Here is a 20,000-nt window from a genome sequence, read left to right as displayed (position 1 = left end):
AAGAGGAGAATGGAAGTTGAAACAAACAAGAGCAACAAACATGAGCGAACAGAATGAAAACACAACAGAACATGAAAAGGACTTGTTAATTGAAATTTGCAGGGTGCTCTATCTCGGAGGCGGAAGGCTGGCTCTTTTTGAAGTCTCTCACCCCTGGAGAATCGGTCTGGTGTTAAGGATTAGACATGCTTTTCTCTGTGTGTGTGTGTGTGTGTGTGTATGTGTGTGTGTCTGTGTGTGTGTGTGTGTGTGTCTGTGTGTGTGTGTGTGTGTGTGTGTGTGTCTGTGTGTGTGTGTGTGTGTGTGTGTCTGTGTGTGTGTGTGTGTGTGTGTGTGTGTGTGTCTGTGTGTGTGTGTGTGTGTGTCTGTGTGTGTGTGTGTGTGTGTGTGTGTGTGTCTGTGTGTGTGTGTGTGTGTTTCTGAGTTCCTCTGGCAGTCACAGCCATGGACCACTGAGATGGAAGGCCACACACACAATGCTGTACTTACAGTAGGTCTGGTTCCACTCCACAGTGTCTCACTCATCTTTAGAAAACAATTAAGAACAATAATAATGCAAATTAATACTCATTTTATATAGTTATCAACTTTTACATATTCTAATCATAAAACATCTCTAACTCTAAACATACATATTGTGATAACATGCACTTATATGAAGTACAGTGTAATAGCCTAGACTTCATGAAGTACACGGTACTCACAAATGTATGCGTGGATTTGGAACTCATCAGTTAACAGGCATAGAATCCACGGATACCTAAATCTTTTCTAGTAGACCCCAAAAATAATATGATGAACACTGCAAATGAACATAATGTCCTCTTTAATGTAAGCACACAGTTCATAGTCTGCCTCGATCAGACCTCACAGCTTCAAGTGATGAAATGAACTAACTGAAATGGACTAACACCTGGCAAATCTTCGGCTCTGCTTGTATAATATGCAGATTTGCAGTCTGTTTACTATCAGGTATATTTCTCAGTGTAATTACCTTGTAAGTGGCTAAAATTGCAACTAAATCTGAGGAAATGAACAATGATTTCTGTAAATTATTCTGTAATAAATGTTGTGATGCATCTTCCAAGGACTTCTAGCGATGTAGTAAATAACAGGTGAAAGTGCATGCTGTGTGATTGTGGTTGTTCAAGTTCAGGCCTCATTGAGTTTGATCAAGTTGTCACTTAAAGTCATTCACAGACAAATCTGTGACTATAAAACAGCCAAAGTTAAAGTTTGTTATGGGTTCATTTTCTAGTATGAACAATCTTAGATGGAGTTTCACAGGGTAAGATCAGACAGAACCTGCTATCACTGTAAATATACTTCTGCTTTAACTACTACTACTGCTAGTACCACTACCAATACTACTACTGCTTACTACTACTTGTATTATTACCACTGCTACAACAGCCACATGCAATACTTTTTATTTATGTGCAACATAGTATCCAGTCCTTCAGATGTGAATGTTGTCTTCCCTTCTGTCTGAATGTGTGTGGACAGGTGGTTGACAGGGGAGCTCAGCTCCTGCCCTGCGGGTTCCGTCGTAAGGATGTGATACAGCGTTAGTCATCTGCGTCTCAAAAGCTCATCAGATTCATTGTTATCGTGCGCCATCACAGCTGATTCACCGTGGGGTTTCACTGTGGGTTTACGTGATTTCTTCCCCCGTGCTTTGATGAGTTTCTGAAACAGGAAGAATGATACGCCCGAGAGTCCAGTGACTCACTCCTGCCTAAAATAGCCGTGGTTCTTCAGGTGCCGGGAGTCCGACTCAAGTCAATCTAGAGTGCTAAACTATGGAGCACCTCTACACCTGTTTCCCCTCCAGAGCCCTACTTCAGCCTTCCTTCTGTTCTCTGGTTCATTATCTTCACAGTTCACACTTTTTTCAGGATTTCATTTCTCTGGGCTAACTTTCTGTTATGGACAAATAGTTCAAGTTCAGTTTATTTGACCATTTGAACGCATGAATACCTGCTTTTATTTTTCCCATCATCCTGATGACTAATGGCTTCGTTTCACTTCAAGTGACCCTCTTTTTTCCTCTTATACTCCTTCCTCCAACACATTTTTCTCTTCCTCTCCCTCCCTCCCTCTCCCTCCATGTGCATATTGTTCCTGACCTGTAGTCTCCCCTCTCTCCGTCCCCTCTGCTCAGTGAGGTTCCTGGGCCCGCTGGAGGCCGTCGTGTCCTGCACCTGGAGTGGCCAGGGCAGCCTGGTGTTGGCATGGAGGGAGACAGAAGGCTCGCCCCTCAGGGTCACCCACTTCAACACACACACGGGCATCACTGACCTGGACTTCCACCCTGGCCTCAATCTCATAGGTACGGCCAACTGTACACGCAAATCTAGAAACCTCACATTAGTGAGTATTATATAGATATAGTATATGAGTATATATAGATACTGTATATATAGATATAGTATATAGATATAGAATATATAGTATAGAGCTTTCAACTACACAGGGAAGGTCCGTATTTATTGGGTGGATGTTTCCTACACAGTATTTGAGTTGCGTTCTTTTTGTTTAAGATACCGTAATGCTATAAATCCAACCTCCAACCAGGCCTCACAGTTACATTTATGATAAATATAGAATGCACAAACAGTGGTATTAAAGGTCAGTGCCATGCATTTTTAATGAAAGTCCAGTCTTTGCGATGGCTGCCCTACTCCTCAGCCACTGCGGGCCTCAACAACCATGTGTACCTGTGGAACCCTTACGTCACCTCCAAGCCCGTGGGCATCCTGAGGGGTCACATGAGCAGCGTGGTGGCTGTGCAGTTCATCCTGGGAAAGAAACAGCTGCTCAGCTTCTCCAAAGACAAGGTAACACACAGTTCAGAAACACACAGATGCATACAGTAGGGCAGGGTGGCTAACACCTCGGAGGGTTACTGGTTTATCCTCTAAAATGATCACCCAGTCATTCAGGAGTGTGTTTTCCAAAAGCACAAGTGTTCAAGAGTCTTCAAAATGATAGTTTGCCTATCCATCTTTTAAAATTGGTAGTTGTGGAAGGACGCTTTCGGGAAATGCAGCCCAATTCAGCAACACACCAGTTCCAAAGGAAGCCACTATCTTGGGCAAAACTGGATTTGACTTGATCTTGATACTCTGAGGCTTGCTTTCCAAAGACAATGCCCTACAGTATTCTAAAAGAAGACTTTTTTTTTTCATCACTACGATCACAGCCATTTTCTACTATTTCTCCCAGGCCATAATTGAAGCCAAGTTGGTTCAGTGAAGGTTTGGCAGAGACTAAAAAGGAGGCAGGAAAAGAAAGCGAACATGGGAGAGTGAGACTGAGGGAATTAAGGAAGCCTGAGAGCTGTTGACTGTTAAAGCACTGGAATAAATGCCCTCTTTTCCCCTCTTTCTCCTGAGGAGTTGTGAGTCAGTGCTTTGTCTTCCTGTTTTTGGGGGCATGGGATATTCTGTGATATGCTGTCTTACTTTTTCTTCTGTTATTACATATTTTCACTCCCTATTACAGGGAAAGTTTACGCTGTTGGGTATTTTCTCTCTCTCTCTCTGTCTCTCTCAATCACCAATGTGTGCACGCATTCACACATAAACACATACACACACACACACACACACACACACACACACACACACACACACACACACACACACACACACACACACATGCGCACACACACACATGCACACTCATTCTCTCTCTCTCTCCTACATTCTGTTTCTCAATATCGCAAATATCACGTAAACATGTTCACATTCTAACACACACAAACACACAAAAACAAATACGCTCACAAACATACACGATCGAATCACACACAGGTGCTAAGACTGTGGGATGCCTCCAGCCAGCTGTGTGTCCAGCGCGTGGCAGGCATCTTCCCCAAGAGCCAGGAGTGCCAGACGCTGTTGTTCTTCCACGAGGAGCATAGCCGCCTGCTCCTCTCCTTCAACAGCCAGCTCCTGCTGCTCGAGGCCAAGAAGGAATCGGACAGGAGGCTGACGAGCCACGAGAGCCCGGTCACCTGCGTGCTCTACAATGCCCTCTTCCGCCAGGTGGGGGCAGTGTGGAGCCATGTTGGAGAGTGCCGATCTGCAATCAGCCAGTTGTCGGTGACAGCTGCGGTGGTTTAAATGAGAAAGAATGGGCCCAGCCTAAGTCTTACCATTCAGCTGTGAATGCATAATTCTTCTTCATAAAAATTCTGATATTAGATCACATGTTTGATTGGCTTAAGTGTTTTGGAACGTGTTAAGGTAAATTGTAGAACCTGCTGACATACATCCAATAGCCTGAAGAAGTAAACAAAGCAACTCTCTTGTCTCTCTTTCCCCTTGTTTGACCCAAACATTATTCTCTCTCTTTTTCTCTCTCTCTCTCTCTCTATCTATCTATCTCTGTCACACACACACACACACACACACACACACACACACACACACACACACACACACACACACACACACACACACACACACACACACACACACACACACACACACGGGCACGCACCATCATCAGGTAATAAGCAGTGATGCCAGCTCCACTATAACATGCTGGCTCATGGACACAGGTCAGAAGGTGAAGCAGTTTACCCGTTGTCATGGCGACGCAGAGATTTCCACCATGGCCTTAGATGGGACCCAGACTCGCCTGTTTACTGCGGGCACCGACGGACTGGTGAAGGTACAGCCCCTGGCACTTAGATGGCATGAGTGTCTCTCTGGCTTCCCACTATACATGTAAATATGTGCCACTGTACATGGCACCTGTCAAGCAAAGGTGTCAGCACTAGTTTTCTCTCATGTTCTCTCTGCCCACATGTCAAAAACGTGTTTCGTATCAGATTTTTCCCCCCGATTGTTCTGTCGTTATAGTATTATGGTACTGTCTGACTGTGTTTGTATCTGTAGCTGTCAGTAACATGATTGTGCCTTTCTTGTTTGTCTGTGTTCTTGTTTGCATCTGGGTCACTCAGTGAAGCTTTTGTGTCATGCTCTGTTAGTTTTTGGTTGCCTTGGTGAGAGGTCTGACTGGCTGTGAGTTTCATCTGAAATGTGTGAAGGCCAATTTATGCCTGTGTGTGTGTATGTGTGTGTGTGTGTGTGTGTGTGTGTGTGTGTGTGGGTGTGTGTGTGGGCCAGGTGTGGGACTTTAACGGGCACTGCCACCACAGGCTGAATGCAGGGCGAGACCAGGCTGCTGAAGTCTCTCAGGTCCTGGTGCTGAAGAGGACGGTGCTGGTACTGGGCTGGGAGAGGTGAGGCTGGAACCCCCCACGTCTACATCCAACTCCCCTCTCCTTTTCCCCTCTCACCCGCTTAGGACATGTCTGCCATTCCCTTCCTAACTCAAACAGCTGCTAGTCATCAATAGATGGTTTACTTGGCTATGCACCCAGTGAATAAAGAGTCCTGCACAATGTTAGTGACCAGACAGAACTGGCTACCATTTTAAAGTACAGAAGATGACAGAACAGAATAACACTAAAGATAAATGTATGGGATTCCACCAACAGTGGGTAGTGAAGATTTTAACAGAATTGACAGTTTTGTGTGAGCTATAACCTTGAGTGCTCCCAGACTGCTATTTGGGCTGATGAGCATGTTCAGTTCTAAGTAGGTGGAAGTGTCTGAAAATATGTGTGATATGTGGCATGGCAACTTAACCCTAAATCAGTGCGTCAATGTTTCCCTTCAGATCATAATCTGCACCCTTTTGTATAATCCAGCGTGAAGTCTGCATGAACGATGCTCTTTCTCCCATTCCGTTCCATATGTATGTGTGTGCCAGTGTGTATGATGTTGGTCTATCTGAATTTGTCATGTAGTTCATGTCCTCCTATGCATTCCAACACGCAGGAACAAAGGCTTTCATTGTGTGTTAGCATCACGCCGGCGGTGGTGTGAACTGCGCTCTGAACAGTCAGTCAGTAGTATGTGTGTGTGTGTGTGTGCGCGCATGTGTGCATGTATGTGTGTGTGCACAGGCAGTGCAGAGCGGCAGGGTTGGTGTGTATGTGTGTAACTCCCATTAGTCTGTCACCCCTGTCCAACAAACAGGCATTGACATGTGGAATCACACAGTGTCAAAACAGTGTCCTCGTGTCCTGTCCTGTCCTCTCCTGCATGCATGAAAGGAGAGATGTCATTGTCCCTTTGTCTCTGCCGCTGTGTCCCACCGCAGGACCATCACCGTGTTCAGGCCAGGCAGTTTCTCCAAGTTCTTTGTTCAGCCGTCAGAGTGGATAGGAGGCGTTCAGCACCATGACGACGTGCTATGTGCAGCCTTCCGGCCGCCGCAGACTCTGGTCACAGGTGCCCTCCACCCCCTCTTGCTCACGTACACACTTCCAACACAATCACATCCACGGTTGCCATGCAAACCTTCTGCCGTTGCACTTGCACACAGTGTTCTGTACGAAGTCAGTGTATTTCATACTCTGCATGTTCATCACCCTCGACTGTAAGAACATCTTGCAACATGTACTGTACTTACATACCAAGTTCTCTGTACGAATCGATTCATTATTCAGCACACTGTCCTTAAGGTGGTCCCTGACACCGAATGTGACATTCCACAGAGGCCCTTTCTGATGGAAGATGGGCCCGCCTGGCGCATAAAGTGTTAATATATGGGCAAGCAGTTCCACACGGAGGAGCTAGCGTTGAGTGTTGAACCAGAGAGATTGCACGCTCATGCAAGAGGCGCTGTGACTAAACCACTGGAGGGAGGGGGGAGGAGGGGGGGGGGGGAGAGAGAGAATGAAAGGGACAGAGCGAGTGGATGTTGGAGGGGGGTGGGTAATTAAAACTTCATTAGTCTCTGTGCTTGTTTTATCAAAGCGTGCACGCGCGCTGCTGCTGCTTGCTGCCACCGCTACCGCTGCCGCTGCTGCTGCTTAACTGTGTCTTATCTGCCTCTGAGGCACAGCGCGCATCCTGCAGAGCCCTGAACTCAGGTTCAACTCCACAAAGGGCCGCAAAGCAGTGCTGCCACTGTGGCATACATCCCTGCAGAGCCGGTATAAACACATGCACGCACGCACCCACGTGCACACACACACATACTCTCACACACACTCTCACACACACACTCTCACACACACACACACATGCACACTCACACACACACACACACACACAAACAGATGCAAACACACACACACACTTTCCATACAAATATATACAGATCCACACAATGGCTTATTTCTGGGCTCAGATAGCTATATTGTTCTGGCCTGTATTGTAAAGTCGCCTGTCTTTAAGCTGACATGCGTGGCTGAGACTCAGAGTTGGGGGAGAAACTGTTGGAAGGAGGCAAGAGAGGAAATGAATTCTGCAACGTGAGCAGAACTAACAAGCTATTTGGAAAGTTACTGAGCCCTCTTTTCCTCGTGCCTGCCCTCCCTCTCTTCCCGGCCCTGCGCCCCTCTCTGGATTATACTAATGCTCAAATTAAATTATGTTTATTAACGCACGCTGAGGATGGAGCACTTGCAGGCCTGAATCAGAATGCAGGGGGAACATTTGGCTGTTGGGGAGAGATGCCTCTTCTCTTCTCCTTCATCAATATTCAGCCACTGCTCCGCGCAGCCGAGTCGCACACGCACCGCATTCATGGAGCCAGACAGACAGAGTCGGAGCCGAGCTGTCAGCCACCTCCCTCCCGCCCACCTCCCCTCCTTCCCTCCCCATCGTTCCTCTTTTCACTCTTGTGTCAGTTCTCACCCCTTCGTTGCTCCTCTTCACATTTACAGTTCAAGGATGCTTTAGGAGAGGCTTGTTTGTGTGGAGGTGAGTCCTGTTAGAATAGACTGGTGGAAGCACTGACTGCGGATGGGCTTTCAGCAAAGGTGCTACTATGAGTCACCCAAATCCTGTCGTGCTCCAACTGCCGTCTTTCACCTACAACAGAGAACGTTTGCTATTACAGTGTTATTAAAGGCTTTAACACTCCCCTCCCCCCCTCCCCCCATTAACATGAGATGTTTGAGGAATGACAAGGCCAGAGCCAAAAAGCCCATAGGGAGATGCGTGAAAAAGAAGCGGTCAAGTTTTTGAACTGTAAGACTCACTTTGTGTGGCTGCCCAATGTCTTCACAGGACGTGGCTGTGGTCACACCCTGCGGCAGTTTGGGCTCACCTTTGTTAGACGCCTTCATTACTGCTTAGCACTGAGTCAATGGAAAGAGACGAAGTGGAAGAGAGAGGGAGAGAGAGAAAAAGAGATAGAGGGACGGAGGAAGGGAGGGAGAGGGAGAAAGAAAGATAAGAGATGGAGAGAGTGAGGGAATGAAAGGGAGAGAGAGAGAGAGAGAGAGGGAGAGCAAAAGAGTGCGGCCAGGCGGTGTGAAGAACCTTGGATAAGTGTGGCCACTGGGCACATGAATAATGCAGTTCCGCCGCTGCCTCTCATTTTCTCTCATCCAAGACCCTGAGATAGAAGTTGTGAGACATTAGTCTTCCTCATTGTCATTTCAGGCCTGTCTGGGCTGGGCTGGGCTGGGCTGGGAGAGGGGCCAGCGCCAGAGACCTTGCAGAGTAACTTTGAGCTCTTTCCGTTTCAGGGAGCTATGATGGGGAGATCATAGTATGGAATAATAGCACGGAGAATGCCCTGCGCAAACTCCGGCCAGATGGCCAGCTGGGTCTCAGATCCAAATCAGGTTTGAGCCGCACATAGTGCTAGGCTAACACGATGTGAAACTTTACAGCTATTGATCAGAGTTGTATAAGGAGGTTGTGTTGTGTTGCGCAGGTGGTGTGCTGCTCAGGGCTAATCGGTCAGCAGCTTCGGGCCTCAAGCAGCCCTCTTCTCCCTCTGACTCATCGCTGCCACCGCATGCTGGACAGGAAGGCCGGGAGGACTGCCAGGCTATCACTAGGCTCTTCTTCCTGGAGCGACAAAAAGGGGTAACTGCTGCAGGTATAACGCCTTCATTTTCAGGCATCAGGTAGACGCTTTGAAAAAGCTCAAAGCTTGAAATCTTCAAAGAGTTGACCAGGAGAAGAAGACAGTCAGTTGTTTTGTGGCACGGTGTGACTAATAAGTATGAATTGTCACGGCAGGTATCTTTCCTAGACTGAATGAACGGGAATCTTTTTGTGATTTTGGGATTTTCGTGATGCTTGCTTGGGCCATTGTTCCTAGGTGGGGCAGACCTGGTGTCGTGTGGGATGTCTGGCCAGGTGAGGTTCTCGAACACTGCCCAGTGCAGCCTGGTGGCTGAGTTCGTTGCCCATAAAAGGTCAGGGTCCATCATTCTGACTGTGGACAGAACTGGGAGGTACCTGGTGACAGCAGATGTGCACGGAGGAGTGAAAGTCTGGGATTTACAGGTGAGTCTGAAGAAGAGCGCCATCGTCTGGAGCGGAGTGGACACCCATGCTCTGATTTACTTTATATACAGGGATTTATTAGATTTTTATCAATTAACAATTCATTATGGAGATACAGACACAGGAGGGTGTATGTTGAAACATTCCAGATACAAATATATATATATATACCACAATGACATTCAAATGCCATGTCTGGCCTTGTGAGCCTCAAAGATGTATTACCAACCCAGTGACAAGGGTGGTTTTTATTTCTTGTGTGATACTGATATTCCTCCTGTTGACTGCCAGCACCGGAGGAGCCCTGGTGTCCTTGAGAGACAAAACAACTCTGACAACATAAGCAGTTGATTGATGAGGATAGCGCAGGGCGTTTGTCAATTCCCCATAACTTTCCTCAAAATAACCAGGCATCTCAATGAGGATGGATTGGATTCTCATTCTCCATTTTACTACTTCATTCCCTCAGGATAATTTGTGGTCTCACATTAACGTGTTAGACAGCCTGTTTGTTTGGTTTAATTGCCAAATGGACTCGGTTATGAATTGGCATGCCTTGTCTAAAAAGGATCACGTCGAGTGAAGATCCTGTTTGTTTACTCCTAACGGAGTGAGTTTGTGTACCGTAGCACATCGAAACCAGTTGGGAACAGGGATTGAACAGATAAATCGTAAACAGTGGAAGAAGTAATGGAAAAATAATGTACACAGCTTGTAAAATCCTTCACTGTGCCAATAAAGGCTAGCAAATGTTGCCACATGACCGAGTGCCTATACATTGCCTCTGACTGATGAATTTGTCTACTGACACTCTTATTTGCACCTCGGTCAGCCATGTGGTCAGGATATAGATGCTACCACTGAACTGATTGGTCTCATGTGGTTTTATTGATCTCCGTCTCAGGACTACTGCCTTCAGGCCAGTGATGGAGTACTCAAACAAGCCCCCGAGCTCCTGTCCAGTCTCCGGCCCCACATGGACTGCGTCACTCACCTGGAGACCTGTGTCCATGGCGACCAGCTCTTCCTCCTGTCCACATCTACAGATTGTACTGTGGCCCTTAGCTACTTGCCAGGACATTGTGTGGGGATATTTGGACAGGTGAGTAGCAACAAACGACAACAAAAATAACACCATCATCTTCAACAACAACAACAAGATAGCAAGTAATGAACAGATGCGCTACATTAGCAAAAAGGCCTATGCTTCCTGTTAAAATGACTGTGAATCTTGCTATCCTACCTGCCACCACTAGGAGGAGCACTGGCACCTTGGCAGGACAGAGTGCACCCTCCCAACAGAGGTGGAAGATGGAGAACTAGAGGAGGGTGAGATGGCCAAGTCATCTCTCACTCCTCAAGGGTCTCATGGGCACCACAGTGCTGAAGGCTCAGGATCCCAAGACTCTGCTCTCTTGGGTGAAGATGCCACTCCAGCAGAGGAGAAAGATCACGGCCAGTAAGTCCTACAACACTGCCATGGGCGTATAATATAAGCATGTAACACTGCCATGGGCGTGTAATATAAGCATGTAACACTAGTAGGGGTGGCCGGACGCCATGCTGCCTATGGTGGTGTATGTCTGTGGGTATGTCTGAGTTAGACATATTGATATTTATCCTGCATCCCCCACCTCTTGGTTTTCCTCCCAAACAGACGGGACTTTGAGGCTCAGCCCTCTCAGGTTTGGGTGTAAACAGGCAGCTGGTGGGTAAATGCCAGCAGAAGGGCTCTTTCCACACGAGAGCCTTTATCACATAATTACCTCAGAAATCCATTACGGCTGCTTCACATGCACAGAATAAATCGACGAGAGTGTCTAATGCCCTCGCAATACCACTGCAACACCAGTTTAACTTCACAACTCATGTAGCCACTCTTAGCACCTCCATTGCAAAAATATCTGGAAAATACCAGATCGAGGAGAGATCAGGATCAATTAGCAGTAATTGAGATGTAACTGTATACTGTATATACGTTAGGGATTAATTATCTCATTTAAAATTTGGAAGGGCGGACTCAAAGTTTACCTGGGAGGGGACAAAATTCTGATCCCTCGGACACAAGATACAAGAGATCACAACATCAAATGGACTGAGGAAAACAAAGACTAGTCTTCTTCACAGAGTTAGGATCTGGAGCAGAGTAGGTACTTTCGGTATGCACCCTACAGAAGGGTTTAGAGGGGTCATGACCAAGACGTAATCCCCCAAGGACAGACTAAATGGGCTCACCACCGAGAGAACACTCTGTATGTAAAGAAAAAGCGGGCCCCGTAAATGTCAAGGTGTAATTTGTGCTCTGGCTCCTTTGCTGTGGTGGTAACTATAAAAAGTTGGGTTAGAAATGTTTTGGTGTATGTCAAGCGGAAAAAATCAGATGCAGTGAAGCAGACACAAAAACCACATGCAATCGTTCGCATGTACACTTGCGCACGCCCACCCCCACACACACCACACACACACACACACAGCACATTCTACACTGATGGTGACAGTCGTACCCTCCACTCGACACTAGTGGGTCGGCAGACTGGTACCTGTGTCATCTTGACAGTGATTGTGCCCCCGGGGGGCCACAGCCAGGGGTGAGAGGCAGAGGAAGGGGGCATGATGGGAAAGTGCAGCTGGAAGACCCGGGGCGAACAGGATGCAGATCATCAACCGGCTCTGAGTAAAGCCAGAGTTTAAAAGTTCACGTCGTTAATTGCTTTGTCTGAGCAAAACTCTGAACGTGCTGAGCACTCCCCGGTTTCCCAGCATGGTGCAATTATCAGAAAGCATTGAGGCCTCTGATCCCATTACATTTAGTTATCCCATATCCTCAGATGGGTACGAGTCTGAGAGCAATGGGATAAATGCCTCATGCAGTGGTTTGGATAAATGGCTCCCTGCAATGGTTTGTCATCAGACTTCATTCCCACTGGCAGAGCATCAGTCGAATTTGGCTTCTCTTTTCTCCCCTGCCTCACGGAGGGAGCTAATGTTGATAATTATTTCACCATCTCCAAGGGAACCTCGCGAGACCAGTGGAGCCGTGAAGACTCGCTGTGTTCTGGGGAGGGGCTCTGAGCCGAGGCATGGCCTGAAGGAGACCGACAGGAGGCAGCATGTGAACAACAGATTTTCCACCTCTACGGCTGTTGGTGAGTCTCTGATCTGTAGAGTTAGGGAAGTGCCTTGGTCCCCAATGCTTCCAGTACACCTGCACCAGACTGTCCTATTATGCTAGCCTGGTATAACCAGGCGCTAATTCACTTTATGAATATAATCCCAGTGAAACTGAGCTGGGAGCAGTAGGCGACGAGCCAGGCTAGCTTTGTGTCTCCCTTCTCTCATCCCAGATGCCATCGTTCCCCCTCCACCAGGTCCATTCAGTGAGCTGACACTCCGAGAGCTGCAGTCAGTGCAGGACCTGGAGAAGCCTGACTTCGTGGCCAACCCTCACCTGTACTTTGGCCGCATGTGGGACAGCACCACCCCAACCCCACCGCCCCGGCCTCCACTGAAAGAAAGTGAGCCATTACACCTGTCGCGCTCACTCACTCACACACACACACACACACACACACACACACACACACACACACACACACACACACACACACACACACACACACACACACACACACACACACACATACACACTCACTCCTCACACATGTTTGCCATGAGAAGTGGATGTGACAGACTCAAGGACAAACTGTAAGTCTGCTATCACATGTGCACTGATGTGTGTCCCTCTCTCTCTCTCTCTGTGTCTGTGTGTGTGTCTCTCTCTCTCTCTCTCTCTCTCTCTCTCTCTCTCTGTGTGTGTGTGCGCTTGTCAACAGCAACACTTAAAGCATCCTTTGATGAGAGGAGTCTCTTCCCTAAGGAGGTGCTGCAGAGAGTGGAGGGGTCAGGCTTGCGTGGCAGGTCACAGGTAGCCCGAGGGGCGAAGAGGAATGCAGGACACGGACATGGCAGGTGAGTCGCTTCTGCTCACCATCACTCTGGATGGTCATCTCTCCGCTGTCATTCTGTTCCAGAACCTCTCTTCACTGTGGTGAATCATATCTGTTGGACCAGATCATAAAATGGCTGTGCCTTTTGGATAATTCTCTGTGACGTGTGTTGAGTCTGTCAGCTAGTGTTTTCTTGTTAGTGGAGTGATTGTTGGTTTGACCTAATATGGCTGCTGTTATTGTTCTCTCTCTGTACAGAAAACTTAAAGTGAATTTCACGGGAGCCTTCAAAATCAAGTAAACGTTCCTCCTGACGGTTTGATTGAAGACATTTTGTGTAAACCCTGACATGCACACACGCAACACACATCACATGTGTACAGACATGCACACACACAACACACATCACATGTGTACAGACATGCAGACACGCAACACACATCACATGTGTACAGACATACACACAGGCACGCAGTCTTTGAGAAGGCCCTGTGTAATGTCTGAATATGAAAGTATTTATGCATATATAAATGTAGTTTTGTTTAGACCACTCTAGGAGTCTACAACTGGACTGTTTAGTTTGCAGTTTCACCGGCAATTTCTGTACTCTGTGTTTCTGTTTTCCATATCTAAACAATATTAAGAGATTCGGTGCCATCCATGCAGTATTAAATATATAAAGTCCTGGAGCACTCTGTATTTGCCTTAATAAAAGCTTTTCCAAATAAAATGTGCCGGCATCCATTTGTTTTTTCAGGCGCTTGTGAATGTAATGTGAAGTTATGCCATTTCAATTTACTGGGGAAAATATGATGGCAACATGGCTGTAGCTTACCGCTTCATTGTTATTCTTGAGTGAGTGAGTGTGTGTGTGTGTGTGTGTGTGTGTGTGTGTGTGAAAGAGAGAGTTGTGTGTGTGTGTGTGTGTGTGTGTGTGTAAGGTTGAGTTGTTTGTGTGTGGGGGTGAGTGGTGGTGTTTGTGTGTAGGAGAGAGTAAGTTAAGTGTGTGTGTGTGTGTGCGTGCGTGCGCTTGTGTGTGCACGGTGTTTGTGTAACCAGGTGAGAATGTTGGCAAGCCAGGCCCGGCAGCTGCTGCAGTATCTGTCCCCACAAACGCTGCTATCAGTTTGGCCTTGAGGAGTGGCCAACCTTGGACAGCCTTGCCTAGATCTGTCTCCCTGTATCCTGTGTGCGTTCTCCGGCCTCAAGGTAAGGACACAACTTCTGAGTCGTTCGGTTGTTCTGCTTGCCTCATTTAGCAGCAAGGTTGATGAGCAGTGCCATCTAATTTCCAATATGCTGTGTTGGCTATGGTGCTGCATTAGCCAGCGCTGAAGGGAATGGCTTAGAATCCTTGATGTGAATTTATGTCCTACCTATTGATCCTTGTTTAGGCAGTGATAGTGGAGAAAACAAATGGATTATTATGTAGACTGTGCTAGCAGGCAGTGGATAATTAGGGACGGAAAAAAAAGGAAGGTCTGGAAAAGAATGTGTAAAAAAAGTGCAGCTTTTAATCAGCGTTTAACAGCTCTGTTGTTAATGACTCACTTGTTGTCCTTCAACCTTTGTCCCAAAACACAAGTACGTAGGCTAACACATGGACTGTTTCCTCTCTAAACCAAATTGAACCAAAACTTTTCTTTGCGTCAGTTTAGTAGTTTGGGTTTCACGTCTCAAGGTGATTAGGATATTTGCCAAAAAGAGACGCTGAGACAAAATAGGCTCAGTCAGTGAGACTGGTGAATGTACTCAGAGTACACTGTTTCTGGCTCTCAGTCCCGCTTGTTCAGTCATTAGTTGCCGTAGGGATATAACGGGGGGGGGGGGGGGGGAGACTGTGTTATTAATGGCCCCGACGCACGCTAATCTCTGTACCCACATGGGGGAGGGCTGAAATAACTGCAATTACGGCCGTTTATTCTTTGCTCCGCATCCCACGCGTTGAAGAGGCCAATTTAGGATGTTTTACCAAACTCAACAGGTAACACGTTTCTTGAAAAAGAGCCAGTTCTGAGGAGATGCGAAAATAATTAGCTTGTGCTGTTGTTGCATCGCGCACCTGTTGGTGCTGCTGACATGCGAAACAGATGTGAGGTGGATGGAATTAATTTACTTAAAAATCTTTCAAAGGTAAAGTTAGCTAGACTTCAGATTGGTCATGGTCGAAATAACTTTAATTTTGTCTCACGGAATTCCTCTTTCTTCTCTCTAAATAGTATCAGGAGGCCCATTGCAGCTATGCTTGTGTTCGTACTGACGCTGCTGTTAGTGTCAGTTAGTGGTCAGACGGACCCTGACCTCTCAGCCCCTCTCACTGATGCTAGCACTGCTTTGGCGCTGAAGCTCTACCGGGCAGTGGCAGCCTTGGATCCTGATGAGAACGCGGTGCTGTGCCCACTTGGGATGATCCAGATGTTGGCTCAAGTTCAGCTCGGGGCAAGGGGCAGCACGCTCCAGCAGCTTAGGAGGGCAATGCACCCAGCTGATGTCCAGAACGGTGAGGAGAAGTGCTCTTAACACAGTCCCTGAGCAAACCATCACAGGCATCATGTACAAATGTCTTCCACCTCTGGGTCAGGCTTATTTGTGGTGTGTGTGTGTGTGTGTGTGTGTGTGTGTGTGTGTGTGTGTGTGTGTGTATGTGTGTGTACGTACGTAACTCTCTTCTTAGATGCATTCCTGCTTCTTCTGCAGAAGGAGGCTGAGGCCATTGTCTCCCCACAGAAAGGCAGTGAGGAGGAGGCATTTCATATGGCCATGGCCAGTGCCCTGTTCCTACAGGAAGGTTTTCCCCTGAGAGAGGCTTACCTGCAGACCAGCCGAGCTCACCTCCACACCTCCCTCAAGCATGTGGACTTCTTCCATGCCTCCAAGGCTGCTCATGAGATTAACATGTGGGTGGAGAGCCAGACCAATGGTAAATGAGAGAGAAAGAGAGAGAGACAGAGAGAGCGAGAGAGAGAGAGAGAGAGAGAGAGAGAGCGAGAGAGAGAAATGAGTGACTTAAAAATTGCTAGAAAGTGCCATCACATTTAAAACCCTGAGCAGTCCACTCAGTTCAGCTCTATTCAATGTGACTCAAGCGATCCCTTTTCACTCCATTTCATTTTGTTTCAATTATGTTGAAGTGTCAGGGTCACATTTAAAAGTGTCGTTTAGACTGTGTATTTCCCCCCCCAAACGGTGCATTTTCTCTCGTACTGATATGTTAAAATGATCGTCACGATGGATGCTAATGATCAGAGCAGAGCTCATTACCGTTAATGTGAGTGATTCTGCACATGCTCAGTGAAGCCTCAGTGATCCAGAAATAGTCCCATTGCACTCGCAAGGCAAAACAGTACTGTAACTAATTTGAAATTCAGATCAGCCACTGCAAGTGATTCCAGTCCAAATTCCCAATTAATTTCATTCACAGTGTATAATAAATGCAATGCTTGCTGCTCCTCTCTAAATACAACGACCAAGTTGCCAGAAACAGGGAGCATTGCAGAGTACCCCTGAGCCTGTGGTTGTATTAGCATTTCAAATTGAGTTATATGCTTAAGCAATGTTTCTGCTCCTGTTGCTATTTACAACTGTGCAATGTTATTTGTTTTCTGTGCACAAATGCATTTACACAGAACTGCACACAAAACAATAATGAAAATCTTCTGCCAAAAAAAACCGATACTCTCATTTTCAGTCTTTGCTCGCGAGTTACTGTTTTATCTTATTTCCAAGCCCTCTGAAGGATCCACAAGGCAAAATGATAAACTTAGTTTTTTCCTTAAAGGGGGTTGAGAGTGAAAAAGTCTGTGTAATGATGATGAAAGAAACACAAAGACATAAATCTCCCACAGCATCAGTTCTGAAAGAAAAAAAGAAAAAAAAACAGTCCCCTGATTCGTCTTGCAGCCCTTCCTTGGTTGGTTCATTGTAGCCACTAGCCTAAATAAGATTTCAAATCCGCAGAGATTTGTATCCGGTTGCTGAAATTGCCTCCGCCTACTGCTGCCTAATGGTGTCTCTCACTGTCACCACATTAACCAGACTTCAAAGATAATAGTTTAATGCCTGAGCAATACTCCCTCTCCTCTGCCCTGATAAGAAGCTATTGTTATTATGTTGATAATTGTTATTATGACGTCATTTCATCCGAGATGAAAAATAAAGATATTTCTCTTTATTTAGAGGGATTACACCATAGAATTGACCATAACTGAGGAATATGTAGCCTCTCATGCAGAGACACTGAGTCTCTCTGTGATGCTGCAGAGCTGTAATGCATGAACCCGTATGGGTTGTTGCTTTGGGCATGACTGACTGAACCCACATCCCACATCCACATCTGAACTTAAATGATTGTGAGTGATTAAAAAACACAAACATAGGCCCTAGAGTTGTACACAGCACACTCTTGTGAGGTGATTTAGTTCTGTTCTGTTGGCCTCCTATGTCTGCATACAAAGGTGTTTGGAGAAGTGGGATAGGCTTGTAGGGAATGAATCTCAACAGCAGTGTTATGTATATCCACATTCACTCACTTAGTTTGACAGATTTAAGGCATCACACAAAAGAGGCAAAGTACAAGGCCATAAATCAGGGAACCAAGGATATCAGATATTGAAAAAACGTCCAAATATCCTAACTGCAATTTAAGTCTATTGATACAAAAATGGAGGAAGCATGCCATTTGACTTATTACACCCAGTTAGAAAATCCCAGTAGACATGGATTGGTTATCGGTTGTACTTGCTTTTGTATACAGGCCTGCCTCATAAACAATTCAGCTGCAATTGGTGGCGGCTGTATGCCCTACTCTATGTATTTGAGAAGAGATTTAAATCTGTGCCATGCTTTTCTGAAGCCTTTTGATGGGTGTCATTAATCATCAGAGTCTGTTAATCAGCCAAATGGCAGCAGTTTGACTACTGTTGTTTGCCTTGGCTAAAACTAAGGCTGTGTTTATTCTGTGCAAGCCAGAAGTGGAGCCTAAATGAGGCTAACGTAGTGTCACATGCATCCAATCCTCAAGTCTATTACCCTGAAAATATTTCAGGGTATATTATGCAGGCGATATACCTCATATAAACTCTAATGATCATTTCTTTCTTTTTCTTTCCCCTAAAATGATGACTTTGTCCTTTTATGCCCTTCACTGCTGAGTGTACGCCACTCTCCCTCTCCCCCTCTCTCTTTCACTCTTTCTCTCCCTCTCTCCGTCTCTCCCTCTCTCCCTCTCCGGCTTTGAATCAGGTAAGATCTGGCAGCTGTTCTCCAGCGATGATTTTGGCCCGCTCAGTCGTGTGGCTTTGGTGAACGCCGTTTACTTTAAGGGCTCCTGGCAGCAGCCGTTCCCTCGCGAGAACACGGCCCTGAGAGGCTTCACCAAGAGGGACGGCTCCGTCGCCCACGTCCCAATGATGTATCACAAGCTCCAGGCCAACATCGGTGGGTACTCTTCAAAACTGTATGTGGTGTGGGACTCCCACGTTCAGATCTACTGGAGAACAGGTGGGTTAGGGACAGAGTGAGGAGCACTGTTTCTCGTGCTGGAGCAAAGTCATGCCCAAGAACAGAAACACAATGATGAGAAATATGGCAACAATTTTGGGGACACATTATATTTTCAAATGGTTCATACGAGATGGATGCACGTAGTAATGCTGTTTGTCATTCTCCATTTGTGAAAGCCAGGGGACAGAATTCCATTGCATTGCTTTAATGTGTTTTTAATTTCAAATTGATTACCAGTAAGCACTTTCATCTATATGCTAGTGGAATGGGATTTATTTTTTGCCGCCTCATAATGGCTCCACTTGTTTTCATGTAGATATGTAGATCAAAAGCACCATTTGTCTTGTGTGTGTCCGTGTCTGCATCCATGCGTGGGCAGTGGCACATTTGTATTTTCTGATGCGTATCTGTGTGTGTGTGTGTGTGTGTGTGTGTTGTTCTGTAGGATACTTCCCCCATGGGGAGAGTGAGGTGCAGCTTCTGGAGCTGGTGTATGGGCAGGGTGAGGCCAGTTTCATTGTGCTCCTGCCAGACTCCGTGGAGGGGCTGCCAAAGCTGGAGAAAGACCTCACTCAGCAGCTGCTAAACGCATGGATGACCCAAACCCAGCAGGAGGAAGTGGAAGTCCACCTGCCAAGGTATACTCACATGCACACACACACACACACACACACACACACACAGACACACCACACACACACACACACACACACACACACACACACACACACACACACACACACACACACACACACGCACACACACGCACACACACACACACAGATATGCACACAGACACAAAAACATACACATAAACACAAGCAAAAATGTTTAGTAGACAAATGGGAGAGTGAGAGAGGGACAGATATATATATGTAAAGCTAAAGCTAAAGCTAAAGAGCAAAAGAGACCAACAACTGGCCAAGACCAGTGCATGCATGTTTACAGAGTCCATGTGAATCATGTTGTTGATATTCTCCTGTCCTAGCCAGCAAATTATAATGCTGTAGACTGCAACCATGGATCCTTAAATGTCCTTTGGAGAACTATTAACTTTACCAAGTAACTCACTACACGGGTCAAATGTAGTTGAAACTGGGTAAAACTACACAGAGGGGAAAACAGAGAAAAAGAAAAAAGCAGATGTCATGAGGAAAAAGAAAGAAAAATCAAATACGTGTTGAGGGAATGTGTCAGCTTAAAAAGACACAGA

General features: G+C 46.4%; 2 protein-coding genes across 2 annotated transcripts in view; both read left to right on the top strand.

Annotated features, from left to right (window-relative positions):
* Nucleotides 1–11,930, top strand: part of LOC105897122 (WD repeat-containing protein 49) — a 17,144-nt gene extending 5,214 nt beyond the window's left edge. Inside the window, exons 5-17 of the mRNA XM_042708630.1 lie at nt 2,165–2,332; nt 2,692–2,840; nt 3,819–4,052; nt 4,519–4,683; nt 5,142–5,257; nt 6,184–6,314; nt 8,567–8,665; nt 8,758–8,912; nt 9,132–9,338; nt 10,243–10,440; nt 10,595–10,797; nt 11,675–11,761; nt 11,921–11,930. Of these exons, the coding sequence (XP_042564564.1) occupies nt 2,165–2,332; nt 2,692–2,840; nt 3,819–4,052; nt 4,519–4,683; nt 5,142–5,257; nt 6,184–6,314; nt 8,567–8,665; nt 8,758–8,912; nt 9,132–9,338; nt 10,243–10,440; nt 10,595–10,797; nt 11,675–11,761; nt 11,921–11,930 (1,922 nt within the window). The remainder of the gene's footprint in view (nt 1–2,164; nt 2,333–2,691; nt 2,841–3,818; nt 4,053–4,518; nt 4,684–5,141; nt 5,258–6,183; nt 6,315–8,566; nt 8,666–8,757; nt 8,913–9,131; nt 9,339–10,242; nt 10,441–10,594; nt 10,798–11,674; nt 11,762–11,920) is intronic.
* Nucleotides 11,931–14,458: 2,528 nt separating this feature from the next.
* LOC105897123 (serpin I2) overlaps nt 14,459–20,000 on the top strand; it is a 9,347-nt gene continuing 3,805 nt past the window's right edge. The window contains exons 1-5 of the mRNA XM_031574170.1: nt 14,459–14,494; nt 15,505–15,785; nt 15,960–16,205; nt 18,527–18,721; nt 19,233–19,425. Coding sequence (XP_031430030.1) covers nt 15,527–15,785; nt 15,960–16,205; nt 18,527–18,721; nt 19,233–19,425 — 893 coding nt within the window. The 5' untranslated portion in view covers nt 14,459–14,494; nt 15,505–15,526. The remainder of the gene's footprint in view (nt 14,495–15,504; nt 15,786–15,959; nt 16,206–18,526; nt 18,722–19,232; nt 19,426–20,000) is intronic.

The sequence above is a fragment of the Clupea harengus genome, chromosome 9 (genome assembly GCF_900700415.2).
Source record: "Clupea harengus chromosome 9, Ch_v2.0.2, whole genome shotgun sequence".
Classification (NCBI taxonomy): Eukaryota; Metazoa; Chordata; class Actinopteri; order Clupeiformes; family Clupeidae; genus Clupea; species Clupea harengus.
This window is presented reverse-complemented; position numbering and strand designations above follow the sequence as displayed.